At 40.7% G+C, this 22,248-nt stretch overlaps 2 protein-coding genes across 2 annotated transcripts in view; both read right to left on the bottom strand.

Moving 5' to 3' along the window:
- Nucleotides 1–22,248, bottom strand: part of LOC121654244 (deleted in malignant brain tumors 1 protein-like) — a 240,805-nt gene that overhangs the window by 128,797 nt on the left and 89,760 nt on the right. The window lies entirely within an intron of this gene.
- LOC121654568 (macrophage mannose receptor 1-like) lies at nt 4,082–7,831 on the bottom strand. Its single transcript, XM_042008776.1, has 4 exons — nt 7,791–7,831; nt 6,954–7,280; nt 5,818–6,107; nt 4,082–5,734 (listed from the first exon to the last, which is right to left on the bottom strand). Exons 2-4 carry the CDS (start codon nt 7,252–7,254, stop codon nt 5,540–5,542), a joined length of 786 nt encoding a protein of 261 aa, XP_041864710.1. The 5' UTR covers nt 7,255–7,280; nt 7,791–7,831; the 3' UTR covers nt 4,082–5,539.

The following is a 22,248-nucleotide window of genomic DNA, read 5'->3' as shown; positions in this document are numbered from 1 at the left end:
AGGCAAGAGCACAAACATACTCACAATATAAGTCACATAACACTATGAAGTACCTAATTGGCATTACACCTCAAGGGGTGATATCTTTTATATCTAAGGGCTGGGGTGGGCGGACAACTGACCGGCATATCACTGTGAACAGTGGTTTTTTGGACAAACTCCTCCCAGGAGACTTGATCCTGGCTGACCGGGGTTTTACCATTCAGGATCAGGTGGGGCTATACTGTGCAAGGGTGGAAACACCAGCCTTTACGAGAGGCAAAAAACAGCTGGGTGCTGTGGAACATGAGGACTCACGAAAGCTGGCAGCTGTCCGCATACATGTGGAAAGAGTAATTGGCCAAGCTCGAAAAAAATGTAAGATGTTGCAGGGACCTGTGTCTATTACAGTCCTGCAGAAGGATGGTACAGATTACACCACTCCGGACAAAACAGTCAGAGTGGCATGTGCTCTTACCAATCTCTGTCCCTCCGTGGTGCCAGTTGATTGAATAATTTTAAGCCACAATATATAGAATGAAATCATCAGAATGAAGAGTTCATATCACTCATTTTCTCTGGTTCTTAGGGATTTTACAACAACATTGTCATGTAATGATTTTTAAATCAGTTCATCTGATGCAAAAGATAGATACATGGTCATTTAATTTTCAGACCACAATGATATTTAACAGTGTCACACAGGCTGTACAGAGTACATGTTTACAAATCTATTAAAATAATTTCAAATGAAACAGATTGCTCTTATTTGTATTTATTTACACATCGTCAATAAAGATTCTCCATCATCCAGATCATTTTCATTCAAAGAGTTAAATCAAGGTGTCTGGACTTGTAAAGTATTTACACATCACAACATTAAACGGATGTATAAAATCTAAATTGATTCCTCCACAGAATAAAATAAAAATAAACACATTTGATTGACAACTGCCACTGACAAGAACACATACTTAGTCATCTGTGGCCTGGTGGGTACTCTCTGATGTCTGACCATGTGGATAGGTATACTTTTTAGCTAACAACTCTGGCAAAATTCCTGACTTAAAAAAGGTTTCAACTTTTTGGTTTGTTTCTGTAAAAAGCTCAGCATCAGGCAAAATTCTCTGTAAGAAGCAATCAGATGCAGACCACACCATAAAATCACAATACTTCCTGTTAGTCACAAACAACTGGGCTTGCACTTGGTAGTAGTACTGGTGTTCCCTGTTAAGTTCATATCGGCCATCAATGTTCTGAATGTAGAAATGCTGGTTTTCAGCTGCACTGAGGACTCCAGTGTCTTTGGCACAGTGTGGGCACTTGATCTCCAAGACACCACTGCCACAACAGGTGCAGGAAACCAAGCCGTCTGGAGATGCTCCGAGGTGGGGACGTGAAGGGTCAATGTGCAGACCTGAGTCACAAACACTCAGGCCTTGATGCTGTTGTGAAGCTAAAGACTTGTATGTCTCTCTGGCATTTTGTTCGTGTTCACATCCCCATCTGACAAACAGGAAAAAAAACATGTTAATTCACTAAATCAGAAACAGAAGATGTCATTATATTTTTACAGTTACCCACTGATGAACACCTGTCCAACTAACTATTTTCTTTACTCTTTTGTGTCATTTGGAGTCACACATGCCTTGTAGCTACAGAAGAAAACCTGCATAAGTCGGGGTAACAGATCTGCCTTATCAGGGACTTGGATGGATTTGCAGGGTCTGTCCTGGCAGCTGCCTTGAACCTGGAGGCTGTCACCCTACCAGCTCTCATATCGTACCAGAGCCTACACTTTCCCTGTTGTCGCGTTTCTTCCTCAATTTTTACTGTCTACAACATTCAAATAAAAATGAAATATGAAATGAATGACACTGCACATTGATATGAAGTGTGGTCATTTGGGATATAAACTGATGGGTGTACCTGTTCTGGTGTGATTTTCATGTCTTCGAAGACAGTGTCACATTTTTTCATGAGGTCAGGCTGGGACAGCTTCCAGTGCTCAGGACTGTATAACTCTGTCAGAGGCTGTGGTAGACCCAGAGATACCACTTTCGGTTTAAATTGATTACAGTACTGAGGTAGAATACGTAGGAGACCACTTTTTCTCAGTCATCTTTTGGGATGCCTTGTCCAGGTCACTGTAGAATTGGTCTGTTTCTTGTTAGGTGGCTTTTTTTGCTGATGGACCAGAGGGGCTTTTTTCGTCCAAACATGAACGACGCTTTGCAGGATTTGAGAAATCAATTCCTGATCCTTCTTCAAACAGAGCTTTTCCTGTTCTCACAGAAGGATGTCCCCCACTGTCTGGGCCCATCAGTCCATGTGTTTAACTGCTGACTCTAAAGCATATAGCAAGGCTGTAATGTGGGAGCACACCTCACCCAGGCCTGCTTTGCAAGTACAGTGGCCGCATAGAACAGTCCCATCCTTCTTTACAGATACCCATGGCTTAAGTTGGGTTTCAGACAGTGATTGACTATGATGAACCTGTAATAACAGAAAAGCCATGATTATATTATGTTAGGTCTAGTATGACATAATTACAACATTCTGACAATAGTTTAATAAGTATGATCAGTAGATTGTTTCTGATGTGTTTGATCATGTTTAATAATATTTCTGGGTCCGTGACATACAAGTATATTAAATTACAACTACATTTTGTTAGCCAATGTGTTGTGAATTGATAACATTAGCTGATGTCTTACCTTTCCCATGATCAGGTAATTTCCGCCATCAGTGCAGTAGCACTGCATCGATGTCACCCAGCCAGCAACGAAAAACTGATAAGCATCGAGGCTTTTATATGCCTTTAAATCGGCGCCAGTGTATGGTGAGATCCCATTTATCACATAGTGATACAGGTCATGAGGGGTAAAATCCGGAAGGCTAGCCGCTTTCACTAAATCTGTACCAGCCTCCGCTGACAAAAGATATGGATCGAAATTCAAACCTGCCACGGCCAACTTCTCAACGTATCGTTTTTTATGGACACCTTCAAGGTGACTCACAACATCTGACAATGTGAACGACATCACAGAAATCCACTTTTGGTTGTGATTAATTGTCGTATTCACTGAATATCAACTCTTGCTAACGTTATCCTTGCGACTTCCGCGTTGTCTCTTGCCGTCCACTATGGCGCGGTCACGTGATATTGTCACGTGTCTGCAAAACATCTATAGAGACACATACACTTTCGTGTGTCTCCTGTGTCTTCAAGACGTGTAATTGGAGTGTTTTCTTGTGGCTCTGTTGCTTGACGCAGTGAAAGGAACAATATCACCAGAAACTATGGAGTAAGTGTTGATAGCTGACATAAGACCAGCAAAAGAAACAAATCAGAAGCAAAAGGGGAATAGGAGGAGGAAGAAAAAGACAACGACAAGGACAACAACTGTGGAGGTGACAAGAGCTTTTGATGAAAAGCTGTGTGTTTCAGGTGACTGCAATCAACTTTATAGCAACCTTACAGTGATGCATTCCCGCCACCAAATGGTGTCTGAAACTGATGGCAGAACCTGGTAGTGAACTCTAAATTCACTACTGCCCACTATTGGATGAACTGACTACATAACCATGGCAACATAAAAGACACATGGACGTATGAAGGGCAGTGATCTATTACAATATTTGGTCCTTTTTAGGCATTCCTTATTCCAAACAGTACTCTAGCACCTTTCAAACAAAGCTGGTACTACAGTTTTACAGCTCAGAGAGTTCTCACACAGAGTTGTTTGTCCACCCAGAGAGTCCGTAGTACACCATGGTACAAATATAACAGCTGCCTTGTATGTGGACCCACAGAAGATAGATGGCTCGTTCTAAGACAAAACATAAGCTAATTTAGCAAAGTTCAGTTTTTACTATATTTCATTTTTCTGTCATTAACCTTGGATTTTGTTATATTCTGCACTTTTAAGCAAATTTTCTCCTGGCTAGAATAAGTAGGATTAGATAGAAGGATAGGTTTATTGTCATATCAGGTTCCCACAAGGAAATTATTTCCGGCTTTCTCACAAGCAGCAGAAGTTAACATCACAGTAAATACACAGTAAAAACACTGGGAGCAATAAACATCAAAAACTAAATAATATACATGTATGTGAAGACCACGTCTACATTTTTTAAAAGTACATGTATAAAATAATCTATTACTTGGCTGAAAAGAGCAAATAAATGGTGAGTTTCATTTGTTGGTGTTTTGTCTTTCACGTTGGTCTAAAAATAAATTTACACAATTCTACAAAGTGAACATGTGGAGGCAGTCCTAATGGTTTACATTTCATTTATTGTTTAAACGTTAAAAAAGGCACCATCTCTTAAGAGATTGAAGACAACAATCACATCATCCCTGACTAAGGATGAAAACTGAAAGATGAATCCAACAGGATTCACATCTAGTTTTCCATCACTTTACCAAACGCCCAACAATTCCTGAAGAAAAGAACCAAATCAGATGACCTCGACCTGAACAGCATAGCTCAGGATGAAGGTTTTATATCTGATTTAGATTTAGGTGAAAACTATTTTGCACTGAATTAAACATAGATTAAATTATGACAAAATAAATATGAATAAAATTTTCAAATCATCCAAAGTGTTTCACACTTAATTACTTCATCAGTGAACAGCTAAATAATCTAATTACAAATATGAATGTAAAACATAAAATTACAAAGAAAAAAATGGTAACAGTAAAGTTTAGAATAAACAAAAGACGAACAGATTACAGAATTTCCCTCTGAACTGTAGTAGACAAGTACGGTGATGAACTGGAAAGTTAAAGACACACTTTAAATTTCTACTCCAGTAAATGTATTATAATCCACTGGTGTCGTATTTTACCTGCTTTTACCTGCTGTTTATGTTTTAATAAAACCACCAGATGTTCACACACTGAAATAGATTTTCAACTATTTTAACTGTCCTCATCTAATCAGTAAAGGACAGACTCTACTGATCCATCACTGATCTGTTTTACTGTCTAACTTCAAACTTCTTATGAAAATATGTGTTTGTACACCTGAGTGTGTTTCCAGTGATGTGAAGCAGAGTAGTTATGTGGAGCATTTACTAAGTAAAGGTTCTTTATTGTTGCTGCTTTACTGAGATAAACAAACATTCTGCAGTTACTGTCAGACTCCTGAAGGTGGCAGCAGAGGAGCATTTAGCTCCTAAGCTTGTTACATACTATGCGAGAAGCGAGAGGTTTGTTCTTGTTCTCGAGGCCGCAAGAACAAGAAAAAAGTTGGTATTGGTCCGGTCGTACTCTACGAGAAGCTTTGTCCATGACGGGGTGGGGATCACTGCAGGGGGGATGTCTGTTGTTTTTATGTGCAATGAACAGCTGACTGTGTTATTCCATATTTAAGGTTGTATTATTCTCGCAGTTTTATTCTTTATCAGAAAAGCAATGACAGCAGTCAAGCAGCAGCAATGAAGAGTGTTTACTTGTGGATGAGCTGCAGAAATTCCAGCAGTGTTTCTAAACTCCTGGTGTTGTTATTAACAGCAGGGAGAAGCAGCTGATAGATGAGCCCAGTGGCTTTCAGTTGTTTTCAGGCCTCTTGTAACAGAAGAAGTTTCTTCTCTGACTGCAGGCTCTGAGCCCAAAGGATGTGTTGCTGTTCTTCTCCAGGACACCACAGCCGTAAGCCGGGCAGCTTGGAATATCCTGGTACTGCACCGGTTCTCCACCCACCCAGAACCAGCCGTCACCCAGGAAACGCAGGCCCGTCCACACCTAGCAACATTTAGCAGAGATCCGTATAAACACAGAGGATAAGCTGCTCAACAACACCTACACTGTGGAGAAAAGTGGCCCACCTCATCAGTGGTCGCCTGTTGTGCTCTCTCTTGTGCGTAGTCATGATCATCTTCAGTGATCAGGGTGGCCAGGTCGTAGCTGGGCTTCCAGGACACAGAGTCTGGGTTCTCTGAGTCCTCTCCCCCCAGAGACCTGCAGTGGTCTAACGCCTCCTCCCACGTCTTGTTCTCCGTCACCAGAACCAGCTTATCATAACACAGGAAATTATATTTCTTCTTACACTCGTTATTCTGCCATTCACCATTATCCCACTTCACAACACAGAGTTCGTCTTTTTCGTTATTTGGTTCTGTAAGAAACAAGAGAAGAGAACAGATGTGGATGTTCTGATTGCAATCTTCTAAAAAAAAGAAAAAATCTTTTTTCCAGCTCCATGAAGGCCATCATACATGTAACAAAGTTTGTTAACAGATTTTAGCTGAAATTGTAAATAAATGGCAGGAAAAATCTTTGCTGGGATGGAAACATCTTGGTTTTATCCAATTTCGCTTTTTGAAACTCCTATTTTTAATGTTTCATCTTAGAATAGAATAGAAATACTTTATTAATCCCTTTGGAGAGTCCTCAGGGAAATTTGGGTCTTCTATCTTCTATGTCAAACTGTTTGAGTGATCATATTCTGCCCAGCAGAGTCCCAAACCTGCTCTATACCACTTTTTCATCCAGCATGCCACCGGATGTTGCAGCTGCGTTTTGTTTTACACGTGTCACATGCTAGCAAATAGGTATAAACACAGGGGCTGTTTTGAATGTGCACCGTGGTGGATTCGGCACGGAAACACAAGAAGACATTACCAGAGGAAGAGGGGAAAAGAAAGAGAGAAAAGGAAAGAACAGGAGTCAAGATAAGACTGTCTTTTACTAGCTGGAGAGATCTTACAGTACAGGTAGGATGGATGCTGAATTAGCTGTTGGTAAAGGGAACACCACAGAAAATTGCAAAAGTTCTGTTGTGCATCTTTAAAAACGTAATTTCTGTTTGATTATCTTGTGCATTTTAAAGAAAAATGACTGAGTGGAGCACAAATATTAACATTGTCTGATGAAAATAAACAAGTGGAATCTGCAGAATCATTTTAAAGTTATTGAACTAAAATCCTGAAAAAGTTCACATCATTAAATCAGTTCTGCTCACCTCCGTTTTGCCAGAGGAAGAAGGTTGCATTCTCTCCACTGCTGGACCATTTCCATGGACTGTTCTCATCCTCTCGGTACAATCCGATCCAGCTCCTGTCATGAGCAATCAGCTGATTCTCTTCTTCACTTATGATAGTGACCAGATCAGTGTGTTTCTCTCTGCAGAAAGACTGAGCTTCTTCCCAGGTCTTGTCTTCGTCATAATATGTAATGATGATATTTGTGAGGCTTGATTGCTGCCCGCAGACAGGAAGCAGGATGAGCAGCAGGAAGAAGAAGAAGATGCAGATGTTCATCATATTTTTACTGAAGGACTTCCATAAACCTGCAGGTACATTCAAACATGCATTTAATATTTATTCATATTGAAACTTGCAACTAAAGAAATAGTTACATTTACCACATCAGTTTTTTACATAGCTGGTGTTTTTAACATAAACAATGTTTGAAATCAGAAAGCCGAAACTGCATACATGCATAAAGAACAGTCAGTCATTCGGCTGTCAGCTCCGTCCAGCCTGCAACCTGCCCTGCACTGACAAAGATCAACACTAAACGCTCTGACCCTTACTGGACAAGTTCATAAAACCTGATCTGGTTCACAATGAAATGTAGACCAACACACACATTTCCATAAACCTTCATTCTTTTCACACAAGAAGAACATTCGAGTTGTTTATAGTTTTGAACTGTGACATGATGTGCAGGTCTTTTAATAAGTTTATTAAATTTACAGTCGTATGTGTAGAAAACAAAAAAATAAATAAACATTGTCCTAAAACTGAATCCTGAGTCCTATCACTCTCAATGCAAACCTGTTTACAGCAGTACTCACCTCAGACTGCAGCAGCATGGAAGACAGCTTAGAAGATCTGCTTCATGTAATCATGCTTCTCTGTCAGAGCACTCAGTAAAAACACTCCACTGACCAATCACAGTGCAGCACCAAACCTACCTGTATATGCAAAGTATCACCTTGCCTCTCTGCCTCTCCTTCTTTCTGTCTCTAAGTCCCGTTTTGCATCTTGTCTTTGCTACTTTGATAACTATAAGCACTGGACAGAATCTCTCTCACACACACACAAACTTCTAAAAGCATGCATTTACCAACATATTCAAGCAACCAAAACCAACTTTGAGCGGAATCAACTTCTCACATAAAAAACTTCTCAGATTCACACAAACCACTAAAACTCTGCACATACACACAAATGAGACTCCCAGTATGTATATGGACTAGTAACAGTGATGTATGTCAGAGGTTACACATCTATAATTGAGAATGAGAGACTGGTACTGGTGTGTGTAACAGGCAATCATGGCCTGGAAGAGGCCAGGATGCAACCTGGATTTGATGCGGAACATATCGTTAGTCTCATAGCATAATTGCCTAAGTCATATTTTAAGGTTTTATAGGCAATGATGCCCAGTCAATCATCAATACTAGGAGAGTACAGTTAGACAGAAATCACAATTTAGCCAAAATATGAGCAGAGACAGACTGAGACTAACAAAGAACCCTGGACTTTGACTCAGCCCAGCCCACGACAATCGGTGTACAAAAACTCAACAACGCCTGCTTGGCACAGGTGTCACAAGACTTGTATCAGGCTGGCTATATCTGATTTAGATGCCCTCAAAAAATATGCCTTAGCACAACCTCTTTGCATGTTGCTTCTTTCATGTTGCTCAACTCTTTGACTGATGTGGTTCCAGTGTATGAAGGGATCGCTTACAGTTGGTTTGGCAAATGCTAAACGTGCTGCAGTGTGTGGTTCTCTGCAGTATGTGAGCCATCTTCTGTCTGTACCATCTTTGTGTTTAAACACTTTCTGTACTGTCAGGTACTTTGTCTTTTGAGGGTGATAAAAAAAAAAACCTGTAGGTTGTCACTGTCTGACTTAGGGCGTTTATAGTAATTTGAGCTGAAGCTGGAGTGGGTGTCATCCTCGGCTCTCGGTCTAAACTCAACCTGAATGAACAAATGATGGAATAGATTTTAAAAAAAAAAAAACAGGTTTTATGTATGAAATTTATGATAAAATATAATCACTTCCACACTATCTTAAAATTACTTTATTAATTAATAATCTTAATTAAATCATGCAGTCAGCTAATTAATCTTACTGCACAAATGATATTACCATATTTTAGTAAAAATACACCATCACAAATGTAACTTATGTATTCAAACTGTAACATTACCAAAGCATTATAAAGTAAAAGCACAACAGTCCATGTCAGTTTTGTATGATTCTTTATATTTTATTATTATTACTGCTTCATGTGGCATTTTACAGTTAAAATGTCTCATGTTTACCTGTATTAATTACTGTAATCAGTATTTAATTTATTTTTTGGATTGTACTGAGCAACACAAACTGAGTATAGGTAAAAAAAAATGTAGCAACCTGAATAAGATTTGCTAACATCAGCCAAAGCAAGTAACTCACATACGGGGATACATTCCTACCCTGTATCCACCAGCTGTCTGTCCCTCATCATCACGTGTGGCCCACTCACTTTTTGGATGCTGCTAACATTGACATGAACGTGTGCTGTTAGTCCTGGACATTCTGTCATTCTCCAGAACACACAGATGGCCAGTCCACCCTTGGCTATGAGGCTTTTTTTTTCTTTTACCTGTCCTTTTACCTGCCAAACAAATTTACTTTGTCAAGAGGAGCCTTTGGATATGGGGATCCCCTTTAATCTTAAATGTTCTTCTTTATAATTATTTTATTTTAGCATTTTATGTTTCTTGCAAATTTTAGTCATAACTGCTGGACCAGACCGGAGTAACAGCAGATGAAGGTGGATAGAGGAGAGAAGGGAAGAGAAAAGATAGAAGGAAAAGCAAAACAAAAAGGTAAAAACAACCACAACTGTAACCAAACCTAAACAGAAAAAACAGACAACCAGCTGCTGTAAAGAAACAATAAATATCCTCTTGGAAAATAAACAGACAATCATCAGGAGCACCTAAGGGAAAAAAAATGAACGAACACAACAGCAACAAGTATATGTGTGTGTGCAGGGGTGTGAATGTGTGCACAAAATATTAGTGAGTTGTGTAGAGTGATCATGCAAATGCAACCACGCCCTCTCCAAGGAACAGATGCAGACCAAGAGGGCACCAAACCCAAGGCAACCAGCAGCCACCACAGAGCACAGAACCGAGACAGCCCACCGCAGGGACAGCTGTGCGCCCACCCAAAAGGAAGCAGAGGAAGGCCACAGCCAGAGCCACCACGGTGCAGGCCCCGGGGGACCAGGGGCAGTGGTCTGCCAGTTCCACGAGCCACCGGCTCCCTGAGCACAAGTCTGGGACAAAACCCAGGGCCCTGCGAGCCAAGAGCCACCTGGCCGGACACCCCAGAGAAAAGTTCCAGCCCAATTCAGGTCGGTCCCCACCTTAGTGCCCCAAGCCAAGCACCCAAGGGACCACAACGCCCCCGGAACCCCACCCCCAACTCACAAATCCCTCTAAAACTCACTCCCAAAAGCCAACCCAACTCATCCCACTCCCCAACCAGTCTTGCTCTTCCAACTGACCCATTCCTCCCACTTTACCATCCACCCCAATGCATCCAACCCAACCCTCAAAACCCCTACACCCAACTTATCCAGCCCCCGGAACTTAACCCCTGCCAAGCTCTGAGGAAGCAGCCAAAGTGGGCCAAAGGGCAGTGAGCCCTAGACAGCCACATTAACAGACACCCATGCATACCCACACCTCATCCATTTTGTCTATCCATACCAAAGACACACTCACCTATCACCTGTGTTCAAAACCCACGCACAACTGTGCTCATACAGACACACACAATCACAGGGTCCCCTGATGAGGGTTGTATGCCACTCAGTCATGGCTTGTCCCACCTTCCCTCTCTTCCCCTCTCTGAGGCGTAGCACCATGGCAACCCTGGAGGACTGCAAGCACCCAGCAGTGATGCCAACTCATGCTCCAAGCCCCGAGAGAAGACTGAGGAGCTGTAGCCTGTGTACATGGGGTAGCTGCTCCACACACTGCCGCTTGCTTAGCAATCTTGATAAAAGAAAACTGCCACAGTTTTCATTCACCCCATTCACCCCATAGCAGAAGCTAATAGAGAAGCACCCAACTGAAGAAAAGTGTTAAAGTTGTCCATCTGATCAATCCCTCAAAGAAGGGTTTGCAATAGGGCTGCAACGATTAGTCGACATTGTCGACAAAAGTCGACAATAAAAAATAGTCCACAATGAATTTACACGTTGACTATTGAAGAAAACAAAACAAAAAAACAAACAAAAACTACAGAGTGAGACATCGTCTTCTTTTTTTTTATCTTTGCTGAGAGTTGCACGTCAGCATTCATGTATATAAAACTTGGCTTTTCTTTCATCTTTATTCCAAATTTTGTTTCATTGAACAAGAGAAAATCTTTATCTATGAAACTCTTGGACTGATGCCACAGCAGCCTATTAATTGTCTCGCATCTGTGGAACAAGTGTTCAGTTGACTTATTATCGTGACACGAACAACTATTATCTTCTTCAAATCTAAACTTGGATCTGATGAATTCATTAGGAGGATATTTTTCATTTATAGTTTTGAAATGGATTTCCTTATGTTTAGGAAGGATGGGGAACTAAAGAAATTTAGTTCTAATAGCCGATTTGCTGTAATTTTGAAGAAGGAAGGATCTTTGTCAGGCATGGAAACATGAACTTAACCATGTACTGTCTCAAAAAAATTATGTTTCATTGTTTGTGTAAAATATTTAGGCTATTTAATATAAAACTTGGTGCTTCTGATAAATCTTCTGTACAAGCCAACAGAACAATATTTTTTTTTTTTTTTTTTTTTTTGGATTTGTTGAATTCCTCTAGAGCCAACACGTCGCCATGTTGTTCATCAGATGTACAATCTGCCAGACCAGATTTTTTTTTGTTTGTTTGTTTTGTTTTGTTTTCTGTTTTGTTTTTTGTATTTTTTGTGTTTGTTTTTTTTGGTTTTAGTGTACAAGTTCTTTTTTTTTTTTTTTTTTTCCCACAGGTCCTTCTTACCAAACACCATCCGACTGTTTAATGTTGCACTATAATTCTGCTATTGCAACAAACTTCTTCATATCTCAGTTGGCATGATATTTACTGATGTTTTCATCATTGCACTGATGTTTTCTGATTCCCTAGCTATGCATTTTATGGTCTATTTTCATTCCACTCATTTACTTATACAGTTAATTCATATCCTCTATATATCCATATTCACCTGTGTAATAACACCTCACCACTGCACATCACACTGGGTGATGCTGTGTATATAAATACTGTTTGTTTCTTTTTCTGTTATTATTATTATTTACTATTTGTTGTACATACTGTTTTTTGTGTCTTTATTTTTTTTTATTTTGTATATTGTTTGTCTTGTTTACTTTGTGTTTGAGCTGCTGTAAAGGTGTAAATATCTGACCTCTTCTGTTAAAGGAATGTTCCATAGTGATGTGTGGGGGCAGCCATGAATACTCACAAGTTTGCAGATGTAATCCTGAGGCTTAAGAAAATAGGTCTATTGTTTGTAATCCAATAGGAATTTGCTCTTTGTCTTTGAGAAACATTGTTGTATCATCTACTAACTGGCTAATAACCAATGTTGCCCATTTATCATCACCAGTGACCTGAAAAAGCTGCTGAACATCAAAAAGAAAGCTTTTAGGGATGGAGACAGGGAGTTATTGAAGTCCACACAAAAACAACTTAAAACACAAATGAAGAAGTGCAAGGAGGACTACAGGAAGAAGTTGGAAAGTAAGCTTCAGAAAAACAATGTGAGGGATGTGTGGTCAGGAATGAAGAAGATCACTGGCTTCAGGATAAAGGAGGATCAGACCGATGGAGGTCTGGACAGAGCGAATGAACTGAACATGTTCTTCAATAGGTTTAGCTCACCTCCTGCTTCAACCCCAACTAGCCACACACCCTCCATGAGCCCACAGCTTTCCTGTCACACCTCCACTCTGTCACCCTGCAGCTCAGTCAAGGACCTGGACACAACCTCATCTCCCTCCACATCAGGACTTCCTGAAACCTCCTCTGCCTCCACCTCCACTCTGTCTGTCTCCTGTAACCAAGTCATGCAACAACTGGTGAAACTGAACCAGAACAAGGCTGCAGGTCCAGATGGTGTCAGTCCCAAAGTTCTCAAGACCTGCTCAAAACAGCTATGTCCGATTCTCCAGCACCTGTTCAACACCAGCCTGAGCCAGAAAAGAATCCCGGTGCTGTGGAAAACATCCTGCCTTGTTCCAGTGCCTAAAAAACCACAACCAGCTGAACCAAAAGACTACAGACCAGTCGCCCTGACATCTCACGTCATGAAAGTCCTGGAGAGACTCTTACTGGCTCACCTCAGCAAGCAGGTGAACACCTTTCAGGACCCATTACAGTTTGCATACCGTAATGGGCTTGGGGTTGAAGATGCAATCATATACCTGCTTCAGAGAGCCCACTCTCATCTGGACCAGTCAGGCAGCACTTTGAGGGTCATGTTCTTTGATTTCTCAAGTGCTTTTAATACGATTCAGCCTGCTCTGCTGTGTGAGAAGCTGCAGAAATTCCAGGTGGATCCCTCCACAACCACCTGGATTTACGACTACCTCACAAACAGACCACAGTTTGTGAGACTGAAAGGTTGTGTGTCTGAGATGGTGGTCAGCTGCACTGGAACACCACAAGGGACTGTACTTTCACCATTTCTATTCACGCTGTACACCTCAGACTTCCAGTACAACTCTGAGTTCTGTCATCTGCAGAAATACTCTGATGACTCAGCAGTTGTTGGGTGTATCAGTGATGGACAAGAAGCAGAGTACAGAGAACTGGTCGGTCAGTTTGTGAAATGGTGCGGTGACAATCATCTCATCTTGAATACCAAGAAAACAAAGGAGATGATTGTTGACTTCAGGAGGAACAAGAACACACATAGAAGTGTTTCCATCATGGGAGAGGAGGTGGAGGTGGTGGAGGAATACAAGTACCTTGGAGTTCAGCTGGACAACAGACTTGAGTGGAAAAGCAACACTGAGTACATTTACAAGAAAGGTCAGAGCAGACTCTACTTCTTAAGGAAGCTGAGATCTTTTAACGTCTGCACCAAAATGTTGCAAATGTTCTACAGGTCTGTTGTTGAAAGTGCAATCAGCTTTGCAGCAATCTGCTGGGGCAGCGGCATCAGAACCAGAGACTTGAAAAGAATTAACAAACTGATCAAGAAAGCCGGTTCTGTGCTTGGAGTAACTCTGGAGCCGCTGGAGTTGATCATCAAAAAAAGAATTCTGTACAAGCTGACGAAGATAATGGAAGATCCTTCACACCCCCTACACAACGCCGTGACGAAACAACAGAGTGTGTTCAGTGGGAGGCTTGTTCAAGTCCGATGCAAGACAGAGAGATACAGAAGATCCTTCCTTCCAGCAGCTATCAGGCTGAAGAACAAAGCCCTTAATTAATTAATGTGATTGTTTTACTAAAAAATTACTACTACTACAATATTGAATTTCCCTTTGGGATTAATAAAGTATTTTTCATTCATTTCATTCATTATAGTCAGTCCTTCAACACTTGAATTTGCCAGCAGTTCAACTACTGTGATAAACAAAAGAGTACACCCCTGTCTTATACCTCTTCCTATCCTAAACCTGGGACATGTTCCTTCTGAAACAACACCGCTGTTAATATCATTGTGTAACATGATAATAATGTTAAAAAATTTATCACCAAATCCAAAGTGTTTGAATATTTCCAAAATAAAATTATGCTCAACCAAAACAAAAGCCTTACAGATATCAAAGAAGAGTATAAATCCATCTTCATCAATAAATGTCTATAATCAATAAGATCCAGAACTAATCCAACATTGGTATGTATTGATCTTCCTGTAAGGAATCCTGATTGGGATGGATAAATGACTTTCAGCAGAACGTCCTTTAATCGAACTGTAAAAGCAGATGTAATGATCTTATAATCTGTATATAAAAGGGTATTGGTCTTAAATTGTAATTCTTTCATCTTTACCTGGTTCAGGTAATAATTTTATTAGTCATTGCTTCATTGTTGTTGTAGCCCTGTGGCAGTTATAGGGTTAAAACACAATACAGTGGTCCTTTGGTATCTAAGAGGTTAATGTGAATCCTTTATCAAGTTTAATTAGTAACTCAAATATTCTAAAGTAAACGTTTATTTACTTTTATTGTTTATATTGTTGACATATTTACATTACAAAAAATTCAATATAAAGTACAGGAGATTACTTTAAATTTATAGAGGTATAAGATACTGTAATGGAAAATTTACACAGAACCCTTATATTCTGTAGACTACACTTTGCATTGTTAAAGCTTGGCTTATGTTTTACTTAGGGAGGAGAATGACTGTGTACCCAGATAAGGATTTAGTGAGCTCCCCTTCCCCCTTTTCTTTTCTTCCTTGTACCAGGCCATGAGGGGTTTACTACAATGACCTTCGGCCTCGATGTTATCAGCTCAGGCTCTGGCTATATTAACGAGAGCACACACTCATCTCTTCAGACTCACGCAGCCAAACCTTTGACTGTGTGATTCTCATTGCTGATCAGCTCTTAATAAAATACTTTGTTTGATTCTCACTTAGTGTGTGATCTTTGATAACTAAAATTCCACAACAATTTGGCGTCACGAACAGGATATCTTGAGTGACTGACCGGAGGACCAGAACCCGTGATTGCGCATCCTGAAGGATTCTTCGGCCCCTGGCTCAGCCTTAACCGTCAGGGGACGGCGGAGGGACTCCGTTCAGGCACCACTGATATCCAGAACGAAGACTGCGTGTGGAGCAGCACCCAGAATCACACACGGTGAGAAGTTTTCATATTGGACTCCCATTTACCACCCTTTTCTCACTATCTTATGAAAATAGGGTAGGGTCCCACTATCTTGTGAAGGCAAGATAGATCACTATTCTACTGCGGTAGGGTAGGGTTAGTCCGGCACTGAGGTGAAAACTTCGGTGGGAATAATAGGCGTTTTAGTCAATTTTTGTGCCTGAGTTTGGGCTCCTCGAAGAAGAAAAATCCAGCAAGGAGACGTCCTAGCTGAAATGGGAAATACAGCTGTTAAGGAGAAGGAGGGTAAATGGAATCCCCAATATGTAACAAAGAAAAAAAAAAAGAAAAAAAAAGAAATAAAAGGGCCAAACAATAATAGGGCATAAATATAAGTAATATAATAAATACCTAAATATTTCAAATAGGTGCACCGTATAAAATAAAATAAATAAAGAAGAAACAAATATATAATAAATAAAATAAGCGTATTGCTGAAGCATAAAAGGAAAGAATAATGAAACCAAAGAAGAAGATAACAACAAAAAGAGTCAAAGAGTGTGTGAGTGTGTGTGTGGTTGGAGATTCTCTCACATTCCGAAGCAGCAGAGAGAGAGGACACGTTGGTAATAACGAAGCTCTGTCTAACAGTGTGAGTAGGATTGAGAAATCTCATGAAGAAATAATATGGGTACTTTTAACAGTAAAAACTAAATTAGAAGGAGATGCTAAATTTACGCCTGGAAAAGATCCAGATAATGAAAAATGATCTGATCAGACTGAGGAAATGTTTTGCTCTGCTCCAAAATACTTAATACACACAAGGACACTTTCGGGTTGTAAAAGCTGGTTGTCTGTTGGAAAAAAAAAAAATAGAACATTTTATCCATAAGTTTATTTGAAAAACTATAGTTTTTGAGTCTCAGCTGACTTGTATTTGCATTTATAAAATATTTTTATAAGAATTTCATTCTTTTCTTATGGACACCTTCATCACAATGCTTTAATTTTATTGCGTTCTTTCTACTTAATTTGTGTGTTCTTTTAAACTTGTCAAACATAAATAATTTTTACCTAAAGGAAATTAGATCTGTTAAATCTGAACGACACTTTGCTTACAATGAAGAATGCTTTTGCTGATATATACACACACACTGAAGATTTACTTTTAGCATTGTCAAATCTTTGAGAGAAAACACTTGCATCTTTCCTCAGACACATACATAATCTCTATAGGATAGATATTGACCCTATTTTCCTTTTTGTTCTTTTCCCCCCTCCCTCCGTCTCTGTCGGAGACACCCTCTCCCGAAGCTCACAGGCTGCATACCTGACCCGACTCACTTCTTCCGCCTGGATAAAAGTCAGCAGAGACCCACTGATATATATATGTATATATATGTATATAAACTTTCTATCACCACCATGTCCTACGAACTGATACGGATGCCCATTCCTACCAGCTCCACCTGATGCTCTATATGATTCAAGAAACAAAGACATCTGATATCCAACAATATCCTAGTTTCAAAGAGACTGAAACCAGATGTTTGATGGACGCGTAAACATCTGTTTTTGGATGGTAGGACACCATCCTCCACAACGCTCCTGACCATGCGTTTTGTTCAGAGGACAAGAAGACTGAACTGGGACAAGAAACTGACTGTGAGCTCTGTAGTCCAGCTCCGAGGTGGCGTGGCCGCTGGACTTTGAGGGGCAAACCGAGAGGTGGGTGCTGAAGACCCGAGGTTGGAAAACCATCCGGTTCTACTGACCAGAGAGAGAACATCCACGTGGTGAAAAAGGGTCATTGGCCATAAAATCAAAAGGCGGTTTGCCGTCTGACTGATCCACGGCAGAGCTGACTCGGGGATGGAAGCAGTCATGTGACCAGTTAAAACAATGATGGTGAGATTGTTCTGATTTCTTACCACAAATAATTAATGATTTAATTCAAAATCTTTATTGAAGTTAAGCAGATCTACATCGTTTATGGAAAAAAGTGTTAAAGAGTAAACAGAAGAAGCTTCACGTCTAGACATTTCACACACAAAAGACTAGTTCACAGCTGGAACTAGAGACACCCTTACATACACAAATACACGCACGCTCACTGCAACGAAGTACTTGCTTGCTACTGACATCACATAACATGACATGATGAGCTACTAACCCTGTTTTGTTTTGTTTTCATGATTTAGAAAGAACAGAACATGTTTAGTGAGCTGGTGGCAACAACCTTTCCTTAGTTATCCAACACTGATCGGCTCATTTATAAAGGAGAAAGAAAATGAGTAAAACGGGATGAAAATAATGTTTTGTTTATTTTATCCCTTCAGACCATCCTAATTGTTACTCACTGACACGTGAATTTATATTTTCTCCAAATTACCCGTCTAACCGTTGACCCAGGATCAGATAAGATGGTATCTCTCTCATTCCTACAGCTGAAGTAGTGAGAGTGAGTAAAACCTTCCTGCCAGAGGTGGAAATGCCAACATACTGATCCTTATGTGCATTCCTGTAAATACCGAACAGCAGTTTCCCTGCTTGGTTCTCTGTGGTGATGCAAACTGCAAGTCCCCTGATTCCCTGAGAACCTTAAGTGTGTGCGTGAATTGCACCAAAACTGTTCATGTGTCTCTGGGTCCTGATTATTTTAAATTTTTATCTTTCACAAATGGCTTAGGTTAGGGTTTTAGTACTCTTGGTATGGTATCTATAATCTATATTAAACAAGGATTGAATCTGAAACAGTTTTAAAGATACAAACTGAAGACATAATAGATTTATTTTTCAGTCAAGCAAACTAAAAATCTGAAATCTGTCTGAAAACAGATGGATCAATAAATATATTGCATAGAGGAAATTTCCTATGACCTAAAGAAAATGCTGATGTATAAATTAAATTACGTTAAAGGAGCTCCTCTATTAACTGTTATCAGATGTAACTGTATGCAAATTACTTTAAGTAAAACAAAGAAAACCTTAAACACTTAAACAACAAATGTTGAGGCAGATAAAATTACTTTTAGGTCATTGTTAGCTCTGCATTAAAACAAGAAAATGCACTATAAAATGACTACTGAGATACCAGAAGAAAATTAAAAACTTGTTTCATCTTGGTCTGATATCCATGGATATTTTAAACTGATTCTCTTAAAAATAATAATAATGAAAAAAGGGTTTTCTAAAAGACTAAAAGCGCTGCTCGAGCAAAAGAAATTTGGCTGATGATGGACACATTATTCAAAGAAATTCCAATTGGGTTCGAGTCCATACCATCTTGGAGTTGAAAAATCTCCAAAACAATTAGTGTTTTCCAAACAATTTCAAAATGAACTTTAAGGATTCTCATGAATGCAGGAAAATTGACCTGCTCTGATTTGGCCTTTCTGCGCAGAACTACTGACGTGACTTTGACAAAGTTTTCTGACTCTGACCTGAAGACAGACGACTGATGGACTGATATTGAATGAACTTTCCTTCCAGCAGGATTTTATCCAGGATCGCTTCCACAGAAGGCTGATTGCTGTTTTATAACGCTGTTAATTCTGCTGCCATTAACAGTTACACACATTTACTGTCATAAAAAGCAGGTCTGATAATCTGTTTACAGGAGGAGGAGACGTCTACTCTACATCTCTTTTTGTAAAATATGTGTATGTGCATTTTAAAATCAAAAATGACTTTGTCCCTTATGACATTTTGGGATAGAACTTTTACAGGTGGAGAAAATTATCACCTTGTACACATGTGCTTATGCTAATGAGGATTGTTTCACAGGGGGAAGCCAGAACAGGCAACTCCAGGATTCAGTTTGCTAAGTTGTCACATGGGGTGGACCATGTGCCAAAAGGGGGGATGGTATCTTCTAAAACATCTTGGGTTACAAAAGGCTTCACTGTGGTATAACATCTTGGGTTACAAAAGGCTTCACTGTGGTGGCTGAACAGTACTGCAAAAATGTTTGATCTGTGCAGGCTACAATACAGCCCGCCCTCTTGCCTGCCCTCCAGCTGGTCATACACCACCTAATCAGCATTTTTGATCACGTGATGATGGATTTCATTGAGTTAACATTTGCAGAAGATAAGAAATATTGTTTAGTCATGGTTGACATGTGGCCAAAAAATGGGTTAAAGCTTTTTCAGCAAAGCATGCTACAAGTTCAGTCGTGGCTAAGGCTCTGGTGACTGAGATCGTTCCAAGATGGGGATTCCAGTTAAGGTCTCATCTGACACTGGTTCATACTTTGTCAATGCAGCCCTGAAAGAGGTAAGTGGACTGTTGGGGTTCCAGCTTAAGACTCATTGTGCTTATCACCCACAAATCAGGCGGAGCAATCGAGCGTGAAAATACCGTTTTGTAAGGTAAGCTGGCAAAATGTTGTGAAGAAACAGGATTGTCCTTGTCAGGGCTTGATGTATGGATTAAAGGAAAGTTGAAAACTGAGAATGATCAAAGAATACGTTATTGTGCAAAGGAAAAGCAAGGTTAGTTGGGAGTACGGCTGGAGCGGGCAGACTGGGATCTTCGCGGCACGGTCTGGTCCAGGTATGGGTTCTTGGGAAGAGAGAGAAGGTTTCGAAGGTTAGCTGAGTTAGCACAAGGTGCAGACAAGATAATGAAAGCGACTGGAGGTCTGAGTGGAGTTTCAGAGCAGGTGAGATGATGAGTAGGTGTCTTCTAGCTGCGCCGTCCTGATTGCGGTGACCAAGGGTGTGCCAAATATGGTCAACAGGAAACCAGGGGTGAGGATGAGCGTGGGCCATGACAGTCCTGGCCTAAAGCCTTCCCACTCGCACATGAGAATGAGGAAACGTGCCCGAAACGAACCTCAGCAAGATTTGAGATTCTGTTTGGCAGACCTCCTCACACTAGTCTGGATCCCCCAGGACTCTCCGTGTCTACCACATACTGTGAAGGTAACATGCTTGCTTATTGCTAAAAATTTGTCCAAAGTTCTCTCACAGGTGCACAGTGTGGCTAAGGAAGGCCTGCCACGCCAGCATCAGATCTGCTCCACTCCTTGGTTCCGGGAGACTGGATCTTGGTCCGGGAGGCGAGAAGAAAGCACTGGCGTTTTGAAAGGTGGCTGGGTCCATTCCAGGTCCTGTTGGTCACTCATACAGCAGTGAAGGTCGCTGAAAGGCCCACGTGGATTCACACATCCCACTGTAGGAGGTTCCAAGGTACACCAACCCGAGCACCAGCTGACCTCTCAACCACAGGGCAGAATAATCCCTGAGGTCAGCCCCGTGCGAGATAGTCCATTCTCCACGTGACAACATGAAGTACACCCAGGCTGCCATGAGGGGATGGTCGTGCGTCATCCTCTTCATCCTTATCACCTCCCTCCTCTGGTACCTGGACCCAACCGGTCCTCGCCCAACACAGCGCACCCTAGCTTCGTCCCAACCCGCCAGATGACTGCAGGGGACAGAAGCACCCTCCTTCAGGAGGCACCGCCGAGATGACCACACTCTTCAGCATCATGACAACACTGAATTTTCCAACAATACAAACTCCACATGTGTTTTATCCAGAACTGTTTTCCGCTTAAGAGATCGTATTTTTCTCCATCTCTCTGTTTTTAGCGAAACGGGACAGATGCACTATTCTTTTTAGGACACTCTAGTTTGTCAGCGTATTATTCCTGTCTCATGTATATCCTCACCTTGCCCCAAATGCTCTGACTCGTTCACCTTAAATTCTTGTGATTATTCCCTGACTGTTCTCTTTCTACAGAGTGAGGCTTAAGAGTTGTTGTGTTTAAACATTACGGCCTTTTCCTGACCCCTTTTATCACCCCCATCTGTTAAACGCGGTATCTTCTCTCCACAGATGAAAGGATTTATGATGGCTTTGCCCTGGTGGGGGGGATTGGGGAACTAGCATGGACTGTGGAAGATCCATCAATCTCTTTGGAAAATTTAACCTCTTTAGTGGATTCTGGCTTTAGTTTGCTGCAAAAAGAAGTTTAGGCTTTGAGAATAATGTCTCTATAAAACAGGATGGCTCTTGATTTTTATTAGCTACACAAAGTGACACTTGTGCTCTGATTGGAGATCAATGTTGTACCTTTGTCCCTGATACATCTGTTAACTTGTCTGTGATCCATGATGCCCTTACTGATCTCTGGGACTGGCTTACTAGTGGTTATTGTATTTCTCCATATGGTGGTTTGAAGTTCTTTGAGTAAATTTTCTCTTTATGTGTGATTAATATGTTGCATTTTAATCAAAGGGGTGGATTGTAATGGAAAATTTACACAGAACCCTTATATTCTGTAGACTACACTTTGCATTGTTAAAGCTTGGCTTATGTTTTACTTAGGGAGGAGAATGACTGTGTACCCAGATAAGGATTTAGTGAGCTCCCCTTCCCCCTTTTCTTTTCTTCCTTGTACCAGGCCATGAGGGGTTTACTACAATGACCTCCGGCCTCGATG

The sequence above is a fragment of the Melanotaenia boesemani genome, chromosome 2 (assembly GCF_017639745.1).
Source record: "Melanotaenia boesemani isolate fMelBoe1 chromosome 2, fMelBoe1.pri, whole genome shotgun sequence".
Lineage (NCBI taxonomy): Eukaryota > Metazoa > Chordata > Actinopteri > Atheriniformes > Melanotaeniidae > Melanotaenia > Melanotaenia boesemani.
Note: the sequence above shows the minus strand (reverse complement) of the source record. Positions and strands in the feature narration are given on the sequence as shown.

Excerpts from the sequence above, each read along its gene's own strand:
- LOC121654568 (XM_042008776.1), bottom strand. The coding sequence starts at position 7,254 with ATGATGAACATCTGCATCTTCTTCTTCTTCCTGCTGCTCATCCTGCTT. Across the intron at positions 6,108-6,953 it reads CTTCCTCTGGCAAAACGGAG|AACCAAATAACGAAAAAGAC; the intron begins GTGAGCAGAACT and ends TGTTTCTTACAG. Across the intron at positions 5,735-5,817 it reads AACAGGCGACCACTGATGAG|GTGTGGACGGGCCTGCGTTT; the intron begins GTGGGCCACTTT and ends AAATGTTGCTAG.